Source organism: Parus major, chromosome 1 (assembly GCF_001522545.3).
Source record: "Parus major isolate Abel chromosome 1, Parus_major1.1, whole genome shotgun sequence".
Classification (NCBI taxonomy): Eukaryota; Metazoa; Chordata; class Aves; order Passeriformes; family Paridae; genus Parus; species Parus major.
In genome coordinates, this window is record NC_031768.1 from 49,410,555 (window position 1) to 49,429,085 (window position 18,531).

Sequence of the window (18,531 nt, forward strand, 5' to 3'; positions counted from 1 at the left end):
GATTGGAGTACTTCATAACTTTGGAAGTCTGCTGTTTTCAAAATCAGTATTATTTTCTTCAAGAGATCTAAGCAATGGACTAGGAATTTGAGAAGCTTGTGTTGCATGTGCACATCTTCGTACTGGTAGCAATGGCATACAGTGGATATGGTCTGGCACTTCTAGGGAGGGTCTGAGCTGGGGAGCATGAGCTGAAGGCCAACCCCTGCATGTGCCTCAGGCACTGACAGCATCAAGTCACAGCTGCTGTTGAAGTCTGGGCTCCACCTGGCACGCACAATTGTAATAGGAGACCATACTCAGAAGCCTTCTAGAAAGCTTAGAGCTGTGATGCCTCCCCATTTACTGGATGCCATGCAATTAAATGTCTGTGTGCTTTCTCACCAAAGAAATTTAATTTTGAATTGAAATGAACTTGAATCAACCCCACTCAGTTTCATGTGAAAACAGTAAGAAACCTAAGGCTTCACTTCTTTCACACAAATTGTTTTGGCTTTCCTTGAAGCATCAGTAAAGGAAAACTGTAGTTTTCTGGTGAATTTGACTGAAAATTCACGTTTGGAGTAAAATGCAGATCTACCAGAATCTCTGCTTTCATTATTAACATTTCACACAGCTATAGATATAACTACATATGATGAAGATCTTACGGCAAGACATGGTCTGCTAACCCCAATTCCCTGGCAGAACTCACAGTTTAGGGATTTTCTTCTAGCCACATGAATGTACTTCCTTGAACAACTGGTATGTTTCATCCTAAAGAGAACTCCATTTAAGTGAAGAACAAAATTCCTTGTATGGTGTATAAAGGCCTTCGGAAAACTGAGTTAGGTGACAGCTTTCCTTGGCTTCCTCTCCCCATGAAGATTGTTATACTTGATAAGAGATGGTAATCCTTCATTGTTGTGTTATCCCTTGAAACTAAGAGAAAAAAACAATTTCATGTTATGAAAAGCTTATGTAGTCATACCATTAAAAGGGTCTACTTTACCTCAAATGGATCACTTCACATTTTTTTCTTGATATGCTATGCTTACTCTTGCATCATCTTGACTGATGAGTAACTTCAGTGTAGTAATTAATGTAAGCAAAGAGAATAATATCAATTTGGGTATACGTGTTGGAAAAATAAACAAGGTAATCTTATTTATAGGGCGTATAACTGACAGAGGTTATTTCATGGTTAGTTCAGTGATGTTTCTCAGATGTCTGTATAAAAAACCAAGACTTAAAAACTTTGTGTTTATCAACTCTCAAGAACATTGTTATAACATAAATTACACCAAGAATATAATGATGAATTAAGAGATTATTACAGGTACAGAAAATGTGTCTTAAAAGACCTAGAAGATGAGGCAGGGAAAATTTTGTAGCTTTGTTGTAGCTTTGGGATAGAAGGACTGTCTGGAGGTTGTTTACAGCTCTTAACTGTTTAAATGTACTCCCCTTAAGCTTGAAACTTTTTACTGTAGCTTGAATGGTGAATTTGAGACTGCCCCCAATTGATACTTCATTTCTCAAAATCAAAGTGTGTCGTGTTAGTGTTAAGTTTGTACAGAAAAGTAAAGGAAGATTTAGAAGGAAGCTGGGTATTGGGCAGAAGGAAGCTCTGGATGTGGAGGTGCTTAGTTTTAGTCTTTGTTTCTCAACATCCAACTCTATTGGTAATAAATTAATTTTCCCTAAATCAAGTTCGTTTTGCCTGTGTCAGTACCCCGTAAGTGATGTTCCCGTCTTTGTCTCATCTCTTAAGCTTTTCTATATTCTGTTTTTCCCCTCTGCTGCTGAGGGAGAGGAGTAATGCAGCAGTGGCTTGGGTGGGCATATGGTAGATGGCTAAAGTCAAGCCCACCAGAGTTTTGAAGACTGAATTGACAGCTGGATGTTTTAGGTCACCGTGGGAAAAAGAACTATCAGTGTCTCTGTCTTACCAGTGTACAGCTCTTCAGTGAGACTAAGCCTTTAATCAGTGGCAGCAGTAACGAGCATCATCTGCCTTGCCTCTGCATTGCTTGCATGTTCACAAGTGAGACAAGAGGAGGAGACTTTCCTTCACAGGAGTGTAAATGTTTGTCAATCCACGCAGGAAATGTGAGGTCTGAATTCCGGGTGCTCTGAAGCCTGAGCTCACTGCTTTCTTTCTGGGGCTGCCTGGGGTAGGGCCTAATTGTGGGATAGGGCTTTAGTAGTGAGCAGCTAGATGTGAAATTCTTGGGGAGTGGGAGGGGACAACTATGCTATGGGGATGGGGTAGGGATATCTGGTTTCTGTCTTATATCTTCTAAGAAGAAATTATAAAGGGGGGTTTAGGGGTGTCTTTGGTAGTGTCTCAGAACAAGATGTCAGTTGTGGCATTAGATTGTCTCTGGTTGTTAAAAGTTTACAGTGTGATTCTCAAAATGTATGACTTGCCAAACAAAAAACTTGGCTACAAAACCTTAGCGCGTCTTGTGGATGGCAGATGTCATAATAGTGTAATTCATAATTAAATAAACACTACAGGGTGTAGAGGGAGTTTGTATCGGGATGAGACAATGAGATTTGGGGGTTTTTTTTCTTCCTCTGAAGTAGCAAAAGGTAATTTGATTAAAAGTTGCAATGGAAAGCCATCCTCATGAAGAAAATACCAGTGATGGTTGTAGAGGTGCTGTGCTAAAAATGTAGGCCTTTCAGGAGTGGGGAGAGTCTGGTTATTAACTGACTACTACAGCTTCTCAGAAGAGCTTGTAAGCTTGAAAGCTAATCTGTCTTGTGTAACAACTGCTCTAATAGCAGTTGCCCATACGGACCTGGGTATGATTTGTGTTTTTAATTAATATTTCAAGGGAATAAATGTCCAAAAGTGATTAGTGGCAAGTTCCAGCGGATGGCACTGCAAAGAGAGAGCATTATCTCTTTTAGGATGAGTTACTCATCCAAGAGAACAGATGTTTTGGTGAGGTCATGCAGTGTTTGGCTTGATTATATGCCCAGTTTAGGACCTACATCTGCTGTGCGTTTTACCAAGGTGGGAAAGGAGTCCACCAGGAGGGTTGAGGTGGGAGACTAGAAGAGGAAGAACTATCACTGAATTAAGGTACCCTTCACCTGAGCAATTTTGGGGACTGGATGTTAGCTACCACAGTTAATGAAGAAATTGAGTGACCTGAATAATGCATTGACTCAATGCATCACGTCACCTATCTCTGCCGGTGGTTTTAAGAGTGTAATCAGGTAATGTGGGCACTGGAGCAGCCAGGCCTCGCTCTGGTGTGGTTGCTCCATCTGCTTGTGCCTTGACCCTTGGAGGCTCCTGGAAGAACTCAATTCTCATCTCCAGCCCCAGTGGGAGTAACTCAAGTCCTTTTGCCTTAGGTGACAGCCCACTGTATGCAAACCTCAACAATTATACCTGTTTTGCTGCATGGCTTTGAACGTACTGTAGTGCAAGCGCTGGTTATGGCAGGAGAGCGCTGTTTGGAACGATCAGCTCTCCGGGTGACTTTGGGCTGAATGTGTCATCCCTGTGATCACACACAGACTGGATCTACTCAGCAGTGGCCCCTCAGGATGTATCACACAACGTACTTCAAGTTATAAATGCAGAAGAGATCAAATAGTTTGGAAATAATTTACTCCTGTGATTATTGCTCCTGTGAATTATAAATTACCCAAAAGTCAGAGCTGTTCACAGCCAGAGTATTTGCTCTTCAGACCAGCACTCAAAAGTCTGCTTTTAAGAAATAAGATTTTTGGAGAACAAAAGGGGAAGTGAACACTATGAAAATTTAGTTAAATGTAAATGTGTTAAATGGTACATGAACTAGTCAGGTTTTCATGATTTATCAGTTTTAAACTTCAAAGGCTCTGTTTAGCTTGCATTTTTAAAACTAATGAGTTTATCACAGCCAGTGGGGAAAAATGGTTCAAGTATATCAGCTGTAAATTGGTACAAAGCACTAAAAGGGACATTAGCCTCTAATCAGATTCTAACAGTTCATTAAACCTGCCTTTCCTCCGTGGCGCTTTGTCTTCCCCCCCTCCTTCTGCCTGTGCCTCCTGTGTAAGCCAGCCTCGTCCCTCTGCTCAGGAGGGTAAAACTTCCTCAGGGACACAATGCAGCATCAGCTCATCCTTCTTTGTCTATGAGCTAAACAGCCTAAGGGATGTTTGACGATGGTGTATTCCTGATCTTGCTGTAAAATTCAGCTGTGCTGCCTATAAATCAAGAAAGCAGAAGGACCTCTCAACGTGCAAAATAGGCACTGGGGGAACCAGGAATGCCACACTGGCTCCTGCTCCACCTCAAACCACATCCAAACTGATGTAGCTCAGTGACACCTGAGATCTGCTGCTAATAAGTAAATAGTACACCTCCCTTGCTGGGGAGAAAGACATGAAGCCAGGCACAATTTTATCCAGCTTCTTTGTGGCGTCAGAGACCCTTCCTGCCTTTTTTCCACCCCATGTCTCAAACACTATTAATTAAGATCAAGGTGCACTAAATAATTTGCTCAGCAAACATAGGAAGAACTTGTTTTTCTTCCTCTTCCTGTTGTGTCAAGCTTTAAAAGTACAGTAGAGGTACATCAGTAGCGTAGCATAAACTGAGACATCTCAATAGCTTGACTGGTTTTCATTCTTCCATGTTTGAACACAGAGGTGTCCTGCAGAAAATTACTTGTTCGATCTGCAATTTTCTAACTCCAAGCCTTTAGATATGAATGATGTATATCTACTTTTAAAGGAAATAAAATAGAGACTGCACTTGCTTATCTGCTTCACTGTGAAGTTTCTTCCTGTCCTGTAGTAAGTAACCACAGCTCTGGGTGCTAAAATACACAGGGCTCAAAGTGAGAGTGACAGGGATTTTAAGAAGGTCATTTGCTCTGCTTTTGGCACCGTGTTGGAGCATGGGCATATCAGTTTTCTTGCTTTTCAACATGTTCTTTAAATTACAATGAAGGAGTATACAAAAATAAGCAATTTCTGCAGTATTTATATCCTGAAAGGTGGAGATCCTGGGATGAGGTGTATTGATTGGAAAAAAAATAAAATGTTTAAAGTAGTTTCAGTTTTTAAAACATATTTTGGAAGCTCCATTTGAATGGACAATTTTCACTATAATTCCACTGAAGCAGTCATGATAAGAAACAGGGCTATGAATGTATTCCTTATGAATAATGGCAACACACAGTGCTCAATGGATCTGCTGCCTGTGAAACACAGGGAAAATGTTTTTTTTTCCCATGCTCATGCAGTAACTGAGGACTACGAGGTACCAGAGCAGAGGTGAGTTTCCAGTCTAGAGCCTTCCAGACAGGGCTCCAAATTAATAAATGACTGTGAATGAGTCACTTTTAAGTGATGTGTGCTCCAGTTACGTTATTTGAAAAATGGGTGTGATGTCTCTGCATTTCTGTAGCACTGACCAAGGTGTCTGGATTTGTAAAGTCACATTCTAGCTTGAAGGATAAAATGGTTTTTATATTCTCTGTGTTGTCCAAGCTAAATGGCAGCTGAAGACATTTGTGTTCAAACACCAGCCTTGAGCCTTGGCTGGAGTAGATGATTGATTCAGGTTGAGGTACTGTTTGAATTGAAGGTGCAAGGTACAACTGTTGGTGTGTCCTCATAAACTGCTCCAGTAACAGCAGGAATGTTGATTCAGGGACGCACAGTTCTGCAAATCTTTGCTCAGCTTGAAGCTCTTGGCATATAGTGTCCATAACTGCATGGATAGTGCACGTTTTTAACTTCATCTCTCATCTCAGAGGTGTGTGGAGGTTTTCATTGACAAATGCTGATAACTTTATAAGACAATGATAAGAAATTCGAGCAATTGTGTGTTAATTTATAATGTGTATGGATACAGGGCATCACTGTAACTTCTCTCCATATAAGGCTATACTTTCTCTACCAGAAATACAAATGTTTTGACTGAAATTAACTATACCTAAGCATACTGCCAAAACCTTCAAACTTTTTGAAACCAGTGCTTTCCTTTTCAGTTCTAAAGTAAGGAATTCATATATGTGTACCTGTGCAGTGAATTTCAAATTACAAAATAGTAATTGGAGATGATTTTCCCTTGTTGCTTACAAGGACTTAGTTCTCCTTTAAGGATAACTGAAAGTATGATTTACTGTTTTAGCAGAAGTTATAACTTGGCAACTACTCCTTGAAATTACTATTACATCCTCCTTGTTAGCTTCATTTCCACTGAAAGAAACATACTTCTACAGTATCATAGAACTTAAATCAGTGAATTGAAACAAGTGGTTTTTTCATAATTTTTTGATTAACCTTTTCCTTTTTTGCCTTAGGACATCAGCGCCTTTGAGAACAGAATGTTAATGCTTGATGGGATGCCGGCAGTCAGAGTCAAAACAGAGCTGCTGGAATCTGAGCAAGGGGTAAGCAGAGGTTTGTGTGACCTCAGCCTGGTAACCCTTCCCCAGTTTCTCTGTGGTTAGCTGTCCCTCCCATTTTCTTTTCTATGTTTTTCTTTATTTCCACTGTTTTCGATCATATTTTCTTGGGACTTGTACTGGTGAGCATCAAGTCGGATCTGCTGGGAGCACAGAACAAAACTCTGCAGAAGACTGCCTGAAATCATCTGGGATAGCTGAGATGCTGTTGGTGTAATTTCACACCTATTTAAAAAAGGTGCAGTTTAATAACAGAAAAAAAAAAGGAATGGATTTCAGTAAAGGAAGCCAAATTCATATGTCTGGGAATTCCATATGTATATGTATGTATGTTTGCTATTCTGCCTCCTGGGGATATTTGCCTTACTGCAATTGTTTCATCCTTCATATGCTCGTCCTAACCCATATTCTGTTGTGGAAACCTGCTCTCTCTCTGGTGAAATGCACTTCTTTATCATTAAGATGAGAGGACTAAAGCTGGTATCACATCAGCTGCTGAATACAGGACAGATGCTGAACTGGATTTTGACTTTTTTACAGAACTTGGCGTTGGAGAGATAGTTTTTAGAAAGATGGGGAGGGTATTTTCTTGCATATGTGGTATCAGTGATTGTGGATTACAGCAAGGGTATCTATATTTAATGGATTTTTTATTATCACGAAGCTTTGTTTCCTTGTGTGCATCGTGTTATTCCAAAGAATCTAAGCCACTTCACTAAAGATGCCTTCAACAAGCAGCCTAATAGAAGCAGCATTGCTATTGCCTTGTTGGGATGGGCTTTTGCCTAATTCTGTTACTTGGCTTTTTCCCTTTCTGCTATTTTCTCAGTTATTTAATTGAGAATTTAAATGACATGGAAGAGAGGAAATTAACTTTTAGGATGACTTAATTTGAAATACTTGCACAGAAATACCAGTTATTCAGGGTGTTTTTGAGGGTTTAAGTTTGAGAGGAGGAAAAAGGTTGACAGTTAATTGAGCTCTTGCTCACCTCTGCCTACTTGAGAGAAAGTACCCTGAGAAATTACTCCAATACAGCATGGTTTGTGGGAATGTAAAAATTGAACTATTGTATGAGCCACAATGACGAAAAGACAGATCCATTCATTTTTAATACCTTCTGGATGCTTTGCATTATGTCTTTGTATGTAACAGAAATGCTTCTCTATAGTGTTCAGAAGACAAAGGTTCCATTGGCATTTGCCTTTGTTCGGTTTAAAATAAATTCTGTGCGTGATATATATTGCTGGGTCCTTTATGAAGAATACTTCCTTTAGCAAAGCAGGAGTTGATTCTGGAAGACCTACTTGGTGTCTTAGGAACTGGAAGGAAATGAATGATCTATATATTTTTTAATTTCCTAAGAGTTTTTTAATAAAATTTTATGGACTTCTGTATAAGCAGAAAATGATGTCATTTTTTCCCCAGTGACTAAACCACTGGACAAAGAGCTCATTTGATTTGGAGTTTTATGCACTTTGGTACTAATTAAGTAGTGTCTGGTCAAGAGTCTCTGGCACCTTTATGATTCTTCATTAGGGAACAATCAATAAATACAAAATGAATTCTCCAGTTCACTAACAGAGGAGCTGGCTATTAGGATGGCAGTTTTCCAGCAAACAGTTTTAACTCTAAAGAGAGCTGGTTGAAACAGATGTTTGGCGTGTACTTCGGAGACTGCTTTGAATATGTAGATGTTGGTATACATAACAGGGACAAGTGTTTGAAGGATGTGATTACCAAAATCAGCACGTGGAGCTGTTTGGGAAGATGAATATCATAACTGGGAAGCATGGAGTGGGAACTGAAGTGTGATTAAGTAGTAGGAGTTTGGAATTGTGGTGTCTGTCTGTGTTGTCACAGCGCCCAAAGTCCCTAGAGTTGCACCTCCATCACAGCATATGTGTGTACAGGGAGATGCGACTTCTACTTGAAACTTGGGGAACTAAGATGGCATTTTGAGTCTTCTGAACATAATGGCCAAAGCTTCATCACTTAGACAAACTCTTCCAAACCCCAGAGGAAGACATTTGGGTTTTTTGCTCTTCTGGCTCAGTATCAGCTGTTGGCTCTGGGTTTGTTCTAAGTTTGCATGGGCAAAAGTGACACACAGGTTAAGGGTTATGAAAAAAAGTTCTCATCTGTGACTGGAGAATCATGAAGGCATTATTAATTGTGGATGAGTGAAATCAACAAGGTCTGGAGCACCAGTAGCCCTTGGCCAGCATGGTGAGCATTGCTCTATCAGACCAGAGAGCACTGAGTTGTCATGTTTTGCCCATGACGCTTTAGGGTGCTGTTGTCTTAGAAGGGCTACAGGGCCACTTTGAGTTGTCTCCTGTTTGAGTCCATATTTCAAATAAATATCTTCTTGATTTTAAAGATTTTTTAAGGATATGTGCCTGTTCATTGTACGAATATTGAAAGCTTTTCTGCAGGACACAGGTGTTCTCTCTGTAGTTGTGCCTTCGTTAACTCTTCCTAGTGATTCATGGCCTCCAAGGTGGGGTTCACAGAGAGGACCTTGCTGGGGGAGTTTGGATATTGTCTGGCCATTTATGAATGCAGGGCTGTGTTGCACACCCAGCTGGTCCTCCCTTTGACCTATTGACTAAAGATGTTGGAAAATACCCAGCTTGGCATTGTTGGTTAAGTGAACAATGATCATTCCAATAACTTGACAACATGGAAGTAAAAAAAAACTCAGAAAGAAGGACCATTCCCACCTACAGCACCAAAGTGAAAGTACAGTTGAAGAAAAAAAATTTTTATCCAAGCAACACCAGCTTTTAATCTCGAGTTGCTTTTTCACATACTTTTTGTGACATACAGTTGTGAAAAATGCACCATGTGATCATGCACATTTCATTCATAAGAAAGTCATCTTCCCTGTACTGCTCTGGGCAACTTGGTCTTCACCAGGTTATCTCTCAACTACGTATGATGGTAGTAGAAGTCATGCATGCTGTAGATGAGAACCAGGACAGAGCAGATACTAGCATTTTCTGCTGTATTTGGATACCAAACTAGGCAATCAATTCATTGTATTCTGTTGTTTCTTGTTTTAATTTCTAGACTTCAGGTCTTTTTGCAAAAGAGGCTAAATATAATATAAGGTTCTTCTCTACCATTTGTGTATGAGCTCCAAGGTTTTTAAACTTTTGTGTTACATGTTTTCTGTTGTTTCATGATTCTTCTGTGTCTCTTGCTGTGTTTGGGTGCTCCATCCAAACCTGGTCTGATACCACTGAAAAGTTTATAAGAAGTTTTCTTAAACAGAGAAAACTTCTCATCCCTTACACTGCACAGGTGTTTCGTTAACTAGAGCAACTGAAGGTGAATTTAAAATGCAGTACTGCAGAAGGAATAAGCAAAGAAAGTGTAGTCCAGCTGAGATTTCAGGGTAGCCCTGGGAGAATGAAACTGTGTGAGGTACTCCCAGCTGCAAAGCAGCCCAGTCTCTAGCTGAATCTGAAAGGAAATCGGAGCTGACATTTCAGCTATGTGCCATGCACTAGATCCTTGGAGCCTGTGACTGGAGAAGGGGTGAGCAGGACTCTGGAACTGCAGCCTTTGTTGGTGCAGTGAAAACAAAGCTTTCCCAACCCAGATTTAAGACACTGAGTTCCTAAGTTAGATCATTGTGGGAGAATAGGTTTTAGGCAGTCTGTAAGGAAGACACGCCTTGTGAGATAGAGGTTATTAGTCAGATTTGGAACAAAGAGGTATTTACAAGGGAAATTGATTTTGTCTTTGCTTTGGAAAAAGTTGAAACAGTTCTGCATTGTTATATTGTCGCTAATTTAAGAGTAGTTTAATGATTTTTAGGAGGCCATCAGCATTAGCAAGAACACATGCTTATTTTTCCAGTGAGCTACAGTCCTTAATTTCGCACAGGAGATTTAATGCAGTCTATTGTTTGAGGCTTCAGGAAGACACAGTGCTGCTTTAATGACTTTATCGCAAATGAAAAAAAGACATTACATAAAAGATATCGCATCGCCCTTTAACAAGGCTTCATTATTATCTCCCCTACTGTGGAACAGGAGCTAGCATTGCTAATAAATTGGGAGAATTACTTTAGAAATATGAATTTGCTTATCATTTAATATCCTCTAGTGACCTACAACTTTAGATCTTTCGGGCTGCAGTAAAATCTTACTCAGTAACCAGCTTCAAAAAAGGATTTGAGGAAGGTGGTCCCTCCCCATGAAGCTGAAGGTAGGGTACTTTAGCAGGAAAAAAAAGTATTCATTCTGTGCCAAAACCAGTTCTGGAAGTAATACTTCTTATTGTAAGAATGCATGGAAGCTGGAATAATGTATTGGTAATAGAGGCTGGGTGGAAAATGTATTGCTGGTGGCCATTATTAAGAAGTTGGGATGAGTAGTATTGACTGGCTTCGGTGTGGAGTCCTGCTAGTCATTGCAGAATGTGGCCCAGTTTCTAAAAATGGGTAAATGTGTTATTGGAGAATTTAGTGTTCAGTTGTACTTTCTCAAGTATTTGCTGAGTTGGGCCATAAGCTGTTGTTGAAAGGAGATATAAATGTGGGACTTAATGTCTCACAGTCAATCTTCAAATACAGAGAATGATGAACTGCTAATTTTCATCAGTCTTTTTGTTTCCAGATCTGCAGTCTCATCTGTTCCTTTGCCTGCATTTTGTCCTCTCAAACCATCACTGGAGGATTATATATTTTACTCTGAATTCTCCTCACAATTCTTCTTGATCTGTCTCCATTTGAATCACTTATCATGACTGAATTATAATAATAAATTACTAAAATGACAAAACCCTTTAACAAGCCAATATTGTTCTGTGTCTTTCATAGCCAGCCAAATTATCTCCTTGTCTCATATGTGAAGAATGCCATCCAGCTTTGTGTTGTTATATGCGTAAATGTTTTACCTCAGCCTGGGTAATACTGATATAAATCCTTTATTTTTAAAGATTTCCAAAAATACCTATTCACATTCAGTTGAGAATAGTGTTGGTAGAAAGCTCGCTCCATGACTCTATGGGGAACTGTTCTGCGGTGATTCATTCAGCTTGGGTACATTCTTTGTACTAGTAGAAGAAAAAGCACTTCTGATATTTGCTATTTTCATTTGTGAATTTCTGCTTCATTCAGTTACTTACTTGTTTTCTGAATTACTTAATGTTTAGCATAACTGATTTGGGGAAACAAGTTGCATATGGACACTGCACATGTACCAATCTCTTCTGCAAAGAAAGCCCTTCTTACTTTCTGTTGGTTTTCTTCATCTTGCAGTTGGCATCACTCAAGGAGCCATGAGGTATTAGAATCACAGCTGGTACAATTCATTGCTTGCTTTACAGCATCATAAATGCAGAATAGCCTTCAGAAAGAGGTCAAGATCTGACTCCAGTAAGGAACTAACCTACAGGGCATGATGCAAAGCCATGTGTGATGTACCTAAGGAGATATGCTGTATTTCCTGAGCACTTCTGAAGGTTTGTGCTTGCAGCCCAGAAAGGTGCAAGACACCTCCCAGAAGGGTTATGTCAGTTGGATTAATTAAGTCAAATCAAGCATCACAAGCTGATGAGTACTGCAGGTGCTGTTTCATGTTGCATGGAAGTTTGCATAAAGAAAAAAGGTAGCCAACTCCTACATCTTTGCTGTCATCCTGGCATTGTTGCTCAATCCATTGCCAGTAACTCAATGACATTGGAGAGTGTAGGGTCAACTGATCACGGGTCCAAGTAAAACCTACCCAAAGGGAGAAAGGGAATGGTTGTATATGTCCTGCAAGTCATACTTCCTGTGTGAAATCATGGATATCCTCTATTATATGGAAATGGGGAGAGTGGGAAAAAGGTTGTGGGTGCTGCTTTTGATTACAGCTGGTGACCTATATCTGGAACTACATCCTGAGACATCTTTACTACTTCTGGGACCCCAGCTGCCCACTTCTGGCATGTCTCTGCCCTGCTGCATTATCAAACACTGATTCTTTTCAGTGTTCAATGTTCCTTATTCCTTTTGAAGTCAGTTCATGTGTAGAGAGCCAAGGAGTTTTATCATGGATGTAGGTGTGGTTTTCTTACTTGTCTTTCTGTTGTTTGTTGTTTTTTTTCTCTCCAGGGATCACATGCAAAAATGCAATAGAAAGGTAATAGATTTAAGACTTAACAGGAAGTGATAACTTTACCAGCTCAGCACACTTGCCAGGCAGTCTTTTTTGCCAAGTTAACCAAGATTGCAGACTGAAAATGCAGGTGGGGTTGTAAGATGTATGATGCTGTCTGAAATTCACACTAAGTGAAGTATCCCAGATCCTCTGAGACTTAATTTACTGACCGCTGTCTGCCATTGCTTTCCTTTCCTCGGCAGCTAAGTTGACTGTTACAGAGCACAGCAGGGAATGTGCTCCTTATTCTGTCTTGTATTGTTTTTTGTCTGTATGGTAGGAACAGGGAGATTTTCACTTGTGGGTGAAAACTGAATTGTGTGAGGCATTGCACCAATAAAGGGTGGTCCCAGGGTATCTTGGTTTAATTAATCAGAAGTTTAGACTTTAGTCTTTTAAAGGTGTTCTTCGGGTATTAGTGACTGTGCTTATTAGGAATTCAGTAGCAAGTGTATAGGAGTGAAGCAGAGGAAGATCTCTGCTCCAAAAGGCGTGTGTTTAGCCAACAGTGCCATGCCCAAGAGAGATTTCCTATGTCTATAGTAATAGAAGGGCAGCAGTAAGATGGTTTCAATTACAAGAAATTTAGACTTTTATGAAGAACTATTTATTACAGGAGGAGGATAATACTTCATCTGCCAAGACTGGAGAAAGCTTCATAGAGAACGTGGAATGTTACTCAGAAACTAACATAGCTTAATATTGTTACAGTTCCATAGCAGAAACACAATTACAGGATATATCATATGTTAGATACACTAATCCATAAGTTTTATGTGCTTATATGGATTAGAAAAACAATGTTGCCTTTGGGACAAGAAAAATTGACCCTTTGATTGGAGCATAGTGCTGAAGTTCATTGCAGGATTATAGTTTGGTTGCCTTCTATCCCCAGTCAACTATTTTGTGAGCTCACCTTCAAGCCAGTTTGCTTTTTTGATAACGTATGACCTCTCAGCTTGCTCTGCTACCAGAGCTTATGATGGCAATCTCCTGGTAGATTTATACAGCTGAGAAACTGGGCATAAAGAAAAACAAGCATGATATATACAAGCTGTATATCTGTCAGTTACTGTGAATTCCTAAATCTACATTTTGGGTTGAAAATAGATTCTTTTTTCAAGATGTGAAAGGTCAACATTTCCGTTACTGCACTAAATAAGTCATTGAAAATGGTTTAAAAAAATTGCAAGAAAAAATACCTACAATTAATATTCTCCCCCTGATAACCCAAATTCCCATGACACTTGTGTGCTCCATTTTCTTCTCTTTGCGGAATCCAGTATTGACTTTACAGTTTAGCTGTAATTTTGATTGAGATTGCAATCCTAATTTAAGTGAAGTACAGATTTTTTGCTTTTATGCATTGTACCAGAAGGGTATTAACAATGTAGTCATGGGAGCTCAGGGCATGTCATGTATCAGCTGCTATACAGCACTGTATTCTAAAATCCTGTTGCACCTCTGCCTTGAAATTCATCACAGGTCTGTGTTGCTTCATATCACAGTGCAGTGGAATTCTAAGATAAAGCAGTGAGCATTTTAGACTCCATGTATGTAACTATTATTGGCATATGAAAAGCAGTTACTCTTCTCATCTGGTAACTCACTTGATTGGGTGTATGAAGTTTAATTCAGGTTGCAATGGCAGTGAAATTAAATAGGTTACAAGTGTACATAACCCCTCTGTTCCTATTAAGAAACTGAGTAGAGTGAGTTTGGTAATACTGCTTTTCTTAAAAGAAAGTTACCTTGAATTACCTCTTGTTTACCATCTATGATTATATATGTGCACGGGTAGTGCAGACGTGCTGATGAATGGTAACTTTTGTAATCCAAAGCTCTTGATTAAAAACGTTTTCAATTGAAACGTCTCTGTGAAATCATTGTTAACCACACAATCTTTAACTTATTTAGCTAGGAGAAAAGTTAGTCATTAGGTTTCATTTTGTTCTACTCAAAGATGAGTTTAATGGATTTTTTTTGTTTGTTTTAATGCTCATTAGAGTAGTCAGTTCATTATGACAGTCTACAGTTTGTTTATAAGGGCATGTTGGTATGTTCAAAGTAGAAATGAGATGGAAGTGACTGGGCTCTTGTCCTTTCCCTTTGTTTCGACTTGGGTAGAGTGAAATCTTCTCTCTCAGTTTGGTAATTGCTACACTTTATTTCTTCAAGGACTCTCAAAGTGAGAAGTATTGTTTAAGTGTGCATTGCAATTTCTATTATATGGGGGCTAGCCTAAGAAAAATAAGCATAAGCCAATATAACAATAATTTACAGTATCATGAGCACTTCAGCAGCATGAGACAAATGCCATTATGTTATGAAAGTACCAAAATTATTTTAATCCTTGCCGTTCATTATGAGAAAGGATTACTTCTACTTTTCTCTTGTTCATTGATGTTCTGTTAGCTTTTCTTTTCTCTTGGAGGTTTTCTTATAAATAGTCTTTTTAATGTATATTTTACTCTTGTTCTGTATCCTGCTGGGGAAGTACTGAAAGAGCTGTATATATTTTTTAGCATCATTGGCTTTTTTCCTTATTTCTCCCTGCGGAGATGAGTCCTTACATAAATTACTTCAAGGTTTCTGTTTCCTTGAATTTCTTGTTTGTTTGTTTTGTTTTATTTGTTGTTGTTTTTGTTTTTAAATTCCCCTCACAATCCCTTCATTCTCCTGCTCTCCCCACCCCCACCCTGTTTCACATTGTGAGGATGAGTATTTAATAAACTGTAATTTAGGGGAGTATCTGCTTTCAGACATCCTTTTACAGATGTTGTTGTTGCTTGGTTGCATCACTTAAACATACCAGAAAACCATAGGAACTGCAGGCAGAAAAAGCCAGCAGCAACCAGAGGTGGTCTTTGTCCTCCCCTGCCAGCACAGGTCGCTGCTCGTGCTTCCAATTGCCCAAGGATGGAGTCCAAGCAGACAAGTATGGTAAGACCCAGCTCATTGGGATGGACAGGGAGCAAGGAAGAGGAAGAGAGGTACTGAGGATGCAGTGATCTTCCCAAGCAAGGCTTGTTCATGGAAAGGATCATGTCAGATTCGCAGCCTTAGCCCTGTCTCCTCCAAATTGCCTCCATTCCCCTGTTTCCTGGAGGGAACACCAACCACACAGATGCCACGTGCATCCTGCCTCCTTTGGCTCTGTTCATGTTTGTAGCTAGATTCCTACTTTCATAATATACACTAGAGACTGATACTGATGCTGAAACACTGACTTTGATCTTCCTCTGTGTTGCTGCATGTGGAGCTTATGTCACTGCAGTGAGGGAATTACTGGAAATTCTGTAGCAGTCATCAGTTTGTCCTTGGAAGGCAGCAGCATCACCCTCTCCTGTCTGGTTACTTATCAGCTTGATCAGTTTTTAATATCGTAGGTGCCCTTCCATGACATTTTCCACTTTCTTTGTTAGCTTTTTGCCAGTTTCAAGCACCTTTCACACATGGTAGAGGAAGGTGCTGCAAGGATATCAGCGATCTGTCCCCCGTTTCAGCCACAAACGCACATTTTCCTTGTTCATCCTTGTATTGGTGATGTAGTGGTAGAAGTTCTTATTGCAAGTCTGAACTCCAACTGACCTTTGGCTTTCCCAACACCACCCATGTGTTCCTGTGTGATATTTGTGTGTTCATTCTTCTCTTGCTTCTCCTGCTATACTGCCTTTTTGTACTGGAGCTGCTTCATGTGTTTTCTATCTCCCAAACTGATCTCCTAATGCTTGTTGCTTTCTTGAGTGGTTACATATACTAGTGTTGTACTTCGGTCTCCTTAAAGACCTTCCAGTACTCCTGTGCTGTTTGACTCTTTTAGAGGTATCTCCCATGATATCCCACTTAGTTCCCTGACAACTTCTACTGTCTCCTACAATTCAGAGTCTGGATTGACCTGGACTGGGTGTTTGTTAATACCATTCCTTCTTCACTCTCCTCTAAAACACCGTTGCTTAGAGGTCATCACACCCACTGATAACAACTGCTCTACCTGTTCTTTTTCCACACGAATAGTGGTCATTTTAGTTTTGTCCATATGGGGACAAAGAGAGTGCAGGAGTGATTGCAGTGAACCTGATGAGAGGTTCTTTTTATGCATATAATGTCAGCTGTTACCATGTACCTCCAGAAAGCACAGGCAAAAAACAAGCATACAGTAACAGTGCCCTGGTACACTCACCTGTACCTGTCAATTTGCAGCAGGGGACCACATGAGCAGAAGGTGATGTTTAGTATTGCAAGTTTTTAGTATTGTAAGATTCTCCTGATAGCCAGTGGCTGTGGTGTAAGTTTTGACCTGTAAAACCTTGTCTTGCACCTGCCTGCTGCCATCCCAAGACTGCAGTAGGAGCTTAAGATGTAGTGGTATAAATGGTGGTGGCATTGAGAGCATTTTCTGTGACAGACTCTTGATTTATTTTCCTATTACTTATAGTAGAACAGAGCTGTGGACTTGTGGGAAGTCCGTATGATGAGGTGTCTGGGGAAGGCAGAAACTATGGTGCTGAGAACAAAAGAATTTAGTTTTTCTTCCTTTAGCTACTGAGGGTTGTGGAACTGTGTGATAACTTCATGGTGCTGTAAACCTTATGTTTAATGGAGTACTTAAGGCTTTTATACTAATACATTGTTCTGTTGTTGAATGAAAAGCAGTAAAAAGTAGTAATGTTATTGACAGCTGTCAACAAAAAAAAGTCCCCTGTGGAAGCAGTAGTTGTCTGAAACATGATTTATATGGTAGAACAGCAGTTTAGAAGCTGCTGTCCATTGTTAATTCCTCTGAGGTTGTGCCACTGCAGGGATGTGCTCTAAACTAGGGGAAAAAAAAAAAAAGAAAAACCTGAAATACGTTTAACAGTTTTTCCTCTCTAAATTCAGGTTATTTTACAGATCCAAGTATGGTGTAGGTATAAAGTGATTAAAGTGTTAGATGTGCAACATCCACAGTTCTGCCTGATCTGCAGGTTAAAACATGCTGTGCAAACATGGCACAGAAAACATTATTTATTTTCATGATGGAAAACCTGTAAAATAGAATAGAGAACTAGAATAGAAGCCTAAGCAGTCTTGTTGGCTTCTGAATAGTATTCCTTTTACAGAATAAGCTAAAAAATCTAGAGATCTAGAGTGAAAAGTATTACTTATGTCTGGTCTTGGAAAACAGTTTATAGTTTGCTTTATTGAAGTTTGAGTTTTGTTCCTTTGTTGTTCATGTTAGTTTTCATGAATGGATTTAGACTGAATGACAGGAAATACACTTTTTTTTTTTTTCTGAATAATCATTCATAGTATTGATGGGATCAAGAGTCAGTTTAAGACAACTGTTAACATAAAATAAGTATGTAAGTTGTTAGTATTGAATACTCAATTTATTCTTACATTAAAATTCCACAAATACTTCTAGTCTAAAAAGAGGTCGCCTTGAGTTTCATAACAATTTTACTGTGTAGATTGTGACCTTACTGTTGTCAGAAAGAACAAGTATTTCTTAAAGGCTTCTTAACAATAAAATAGCTGCCTGCTCTAGAAATTTGGTAGCTTTAAATGGATTATGGAGAGACACTTTCAGTTTCTTTTTGGATTGGTATTTGCAAACTTGTCTGCAAATGCGAAGCTGAAAAGAAAAAGAAACAGTACTCAAAGATTTGTAGAATCATTAAAGTTGGAAAAGACAGTAATCAAGTCCAGTCTTTGACCTAATAACACCAAGTGCATTAAACCATTTCTCAAGGTGCCATGTTTACTTGTTTTTTGAACAGTTTCAGGGATGGTGACTCTACCACTTCCCTGGGGATCCTGTCCCTATGTTTAACTTAACCAGTTTCAGTGAACAAGTTTGTCCTAATATCCAACCTGATAAAGTAAATCCAAATCACATACACAGAGTATGAAATACCTGGTCCACAGCAGGAAGCATGCTATGGGCTTGTTTTTGAGATGTATGGAATATTAAGCATTCA

General features: G+C 39.4%; 1 protein-coding gene across 7 annotated transcripts in view; it reads left to right on the forward strand.

Moving 5' to 3' along the window:
- KLF12 (Kruppel like factor 12) overlaps positions 1–18,531 on the forward strand; it is a 209,414-nt gene that overhangs the window by 56,564 nt on the left and 134,319 nt on the right. For 5 of the 7 annotated variants that reach the window (XM_033514320.1, XM_033514327.1, XM_033514322.1 and 2 more), the window contains one exon: positions 6,306–6,395. In XM_033514320.1, the coding sequence (XP_033370211.1) occupies positions 6,306–6,395 (90 nt within the window). Of the gene's footprint in view, positions 1–6,305; positions 6,396–6,421; positions 6,649–18,531 lie in introns of those variants that run through there. The other 2 variants (XM_033514329.1, XM_033514331.1) reach the window with 2 other exon arrangements.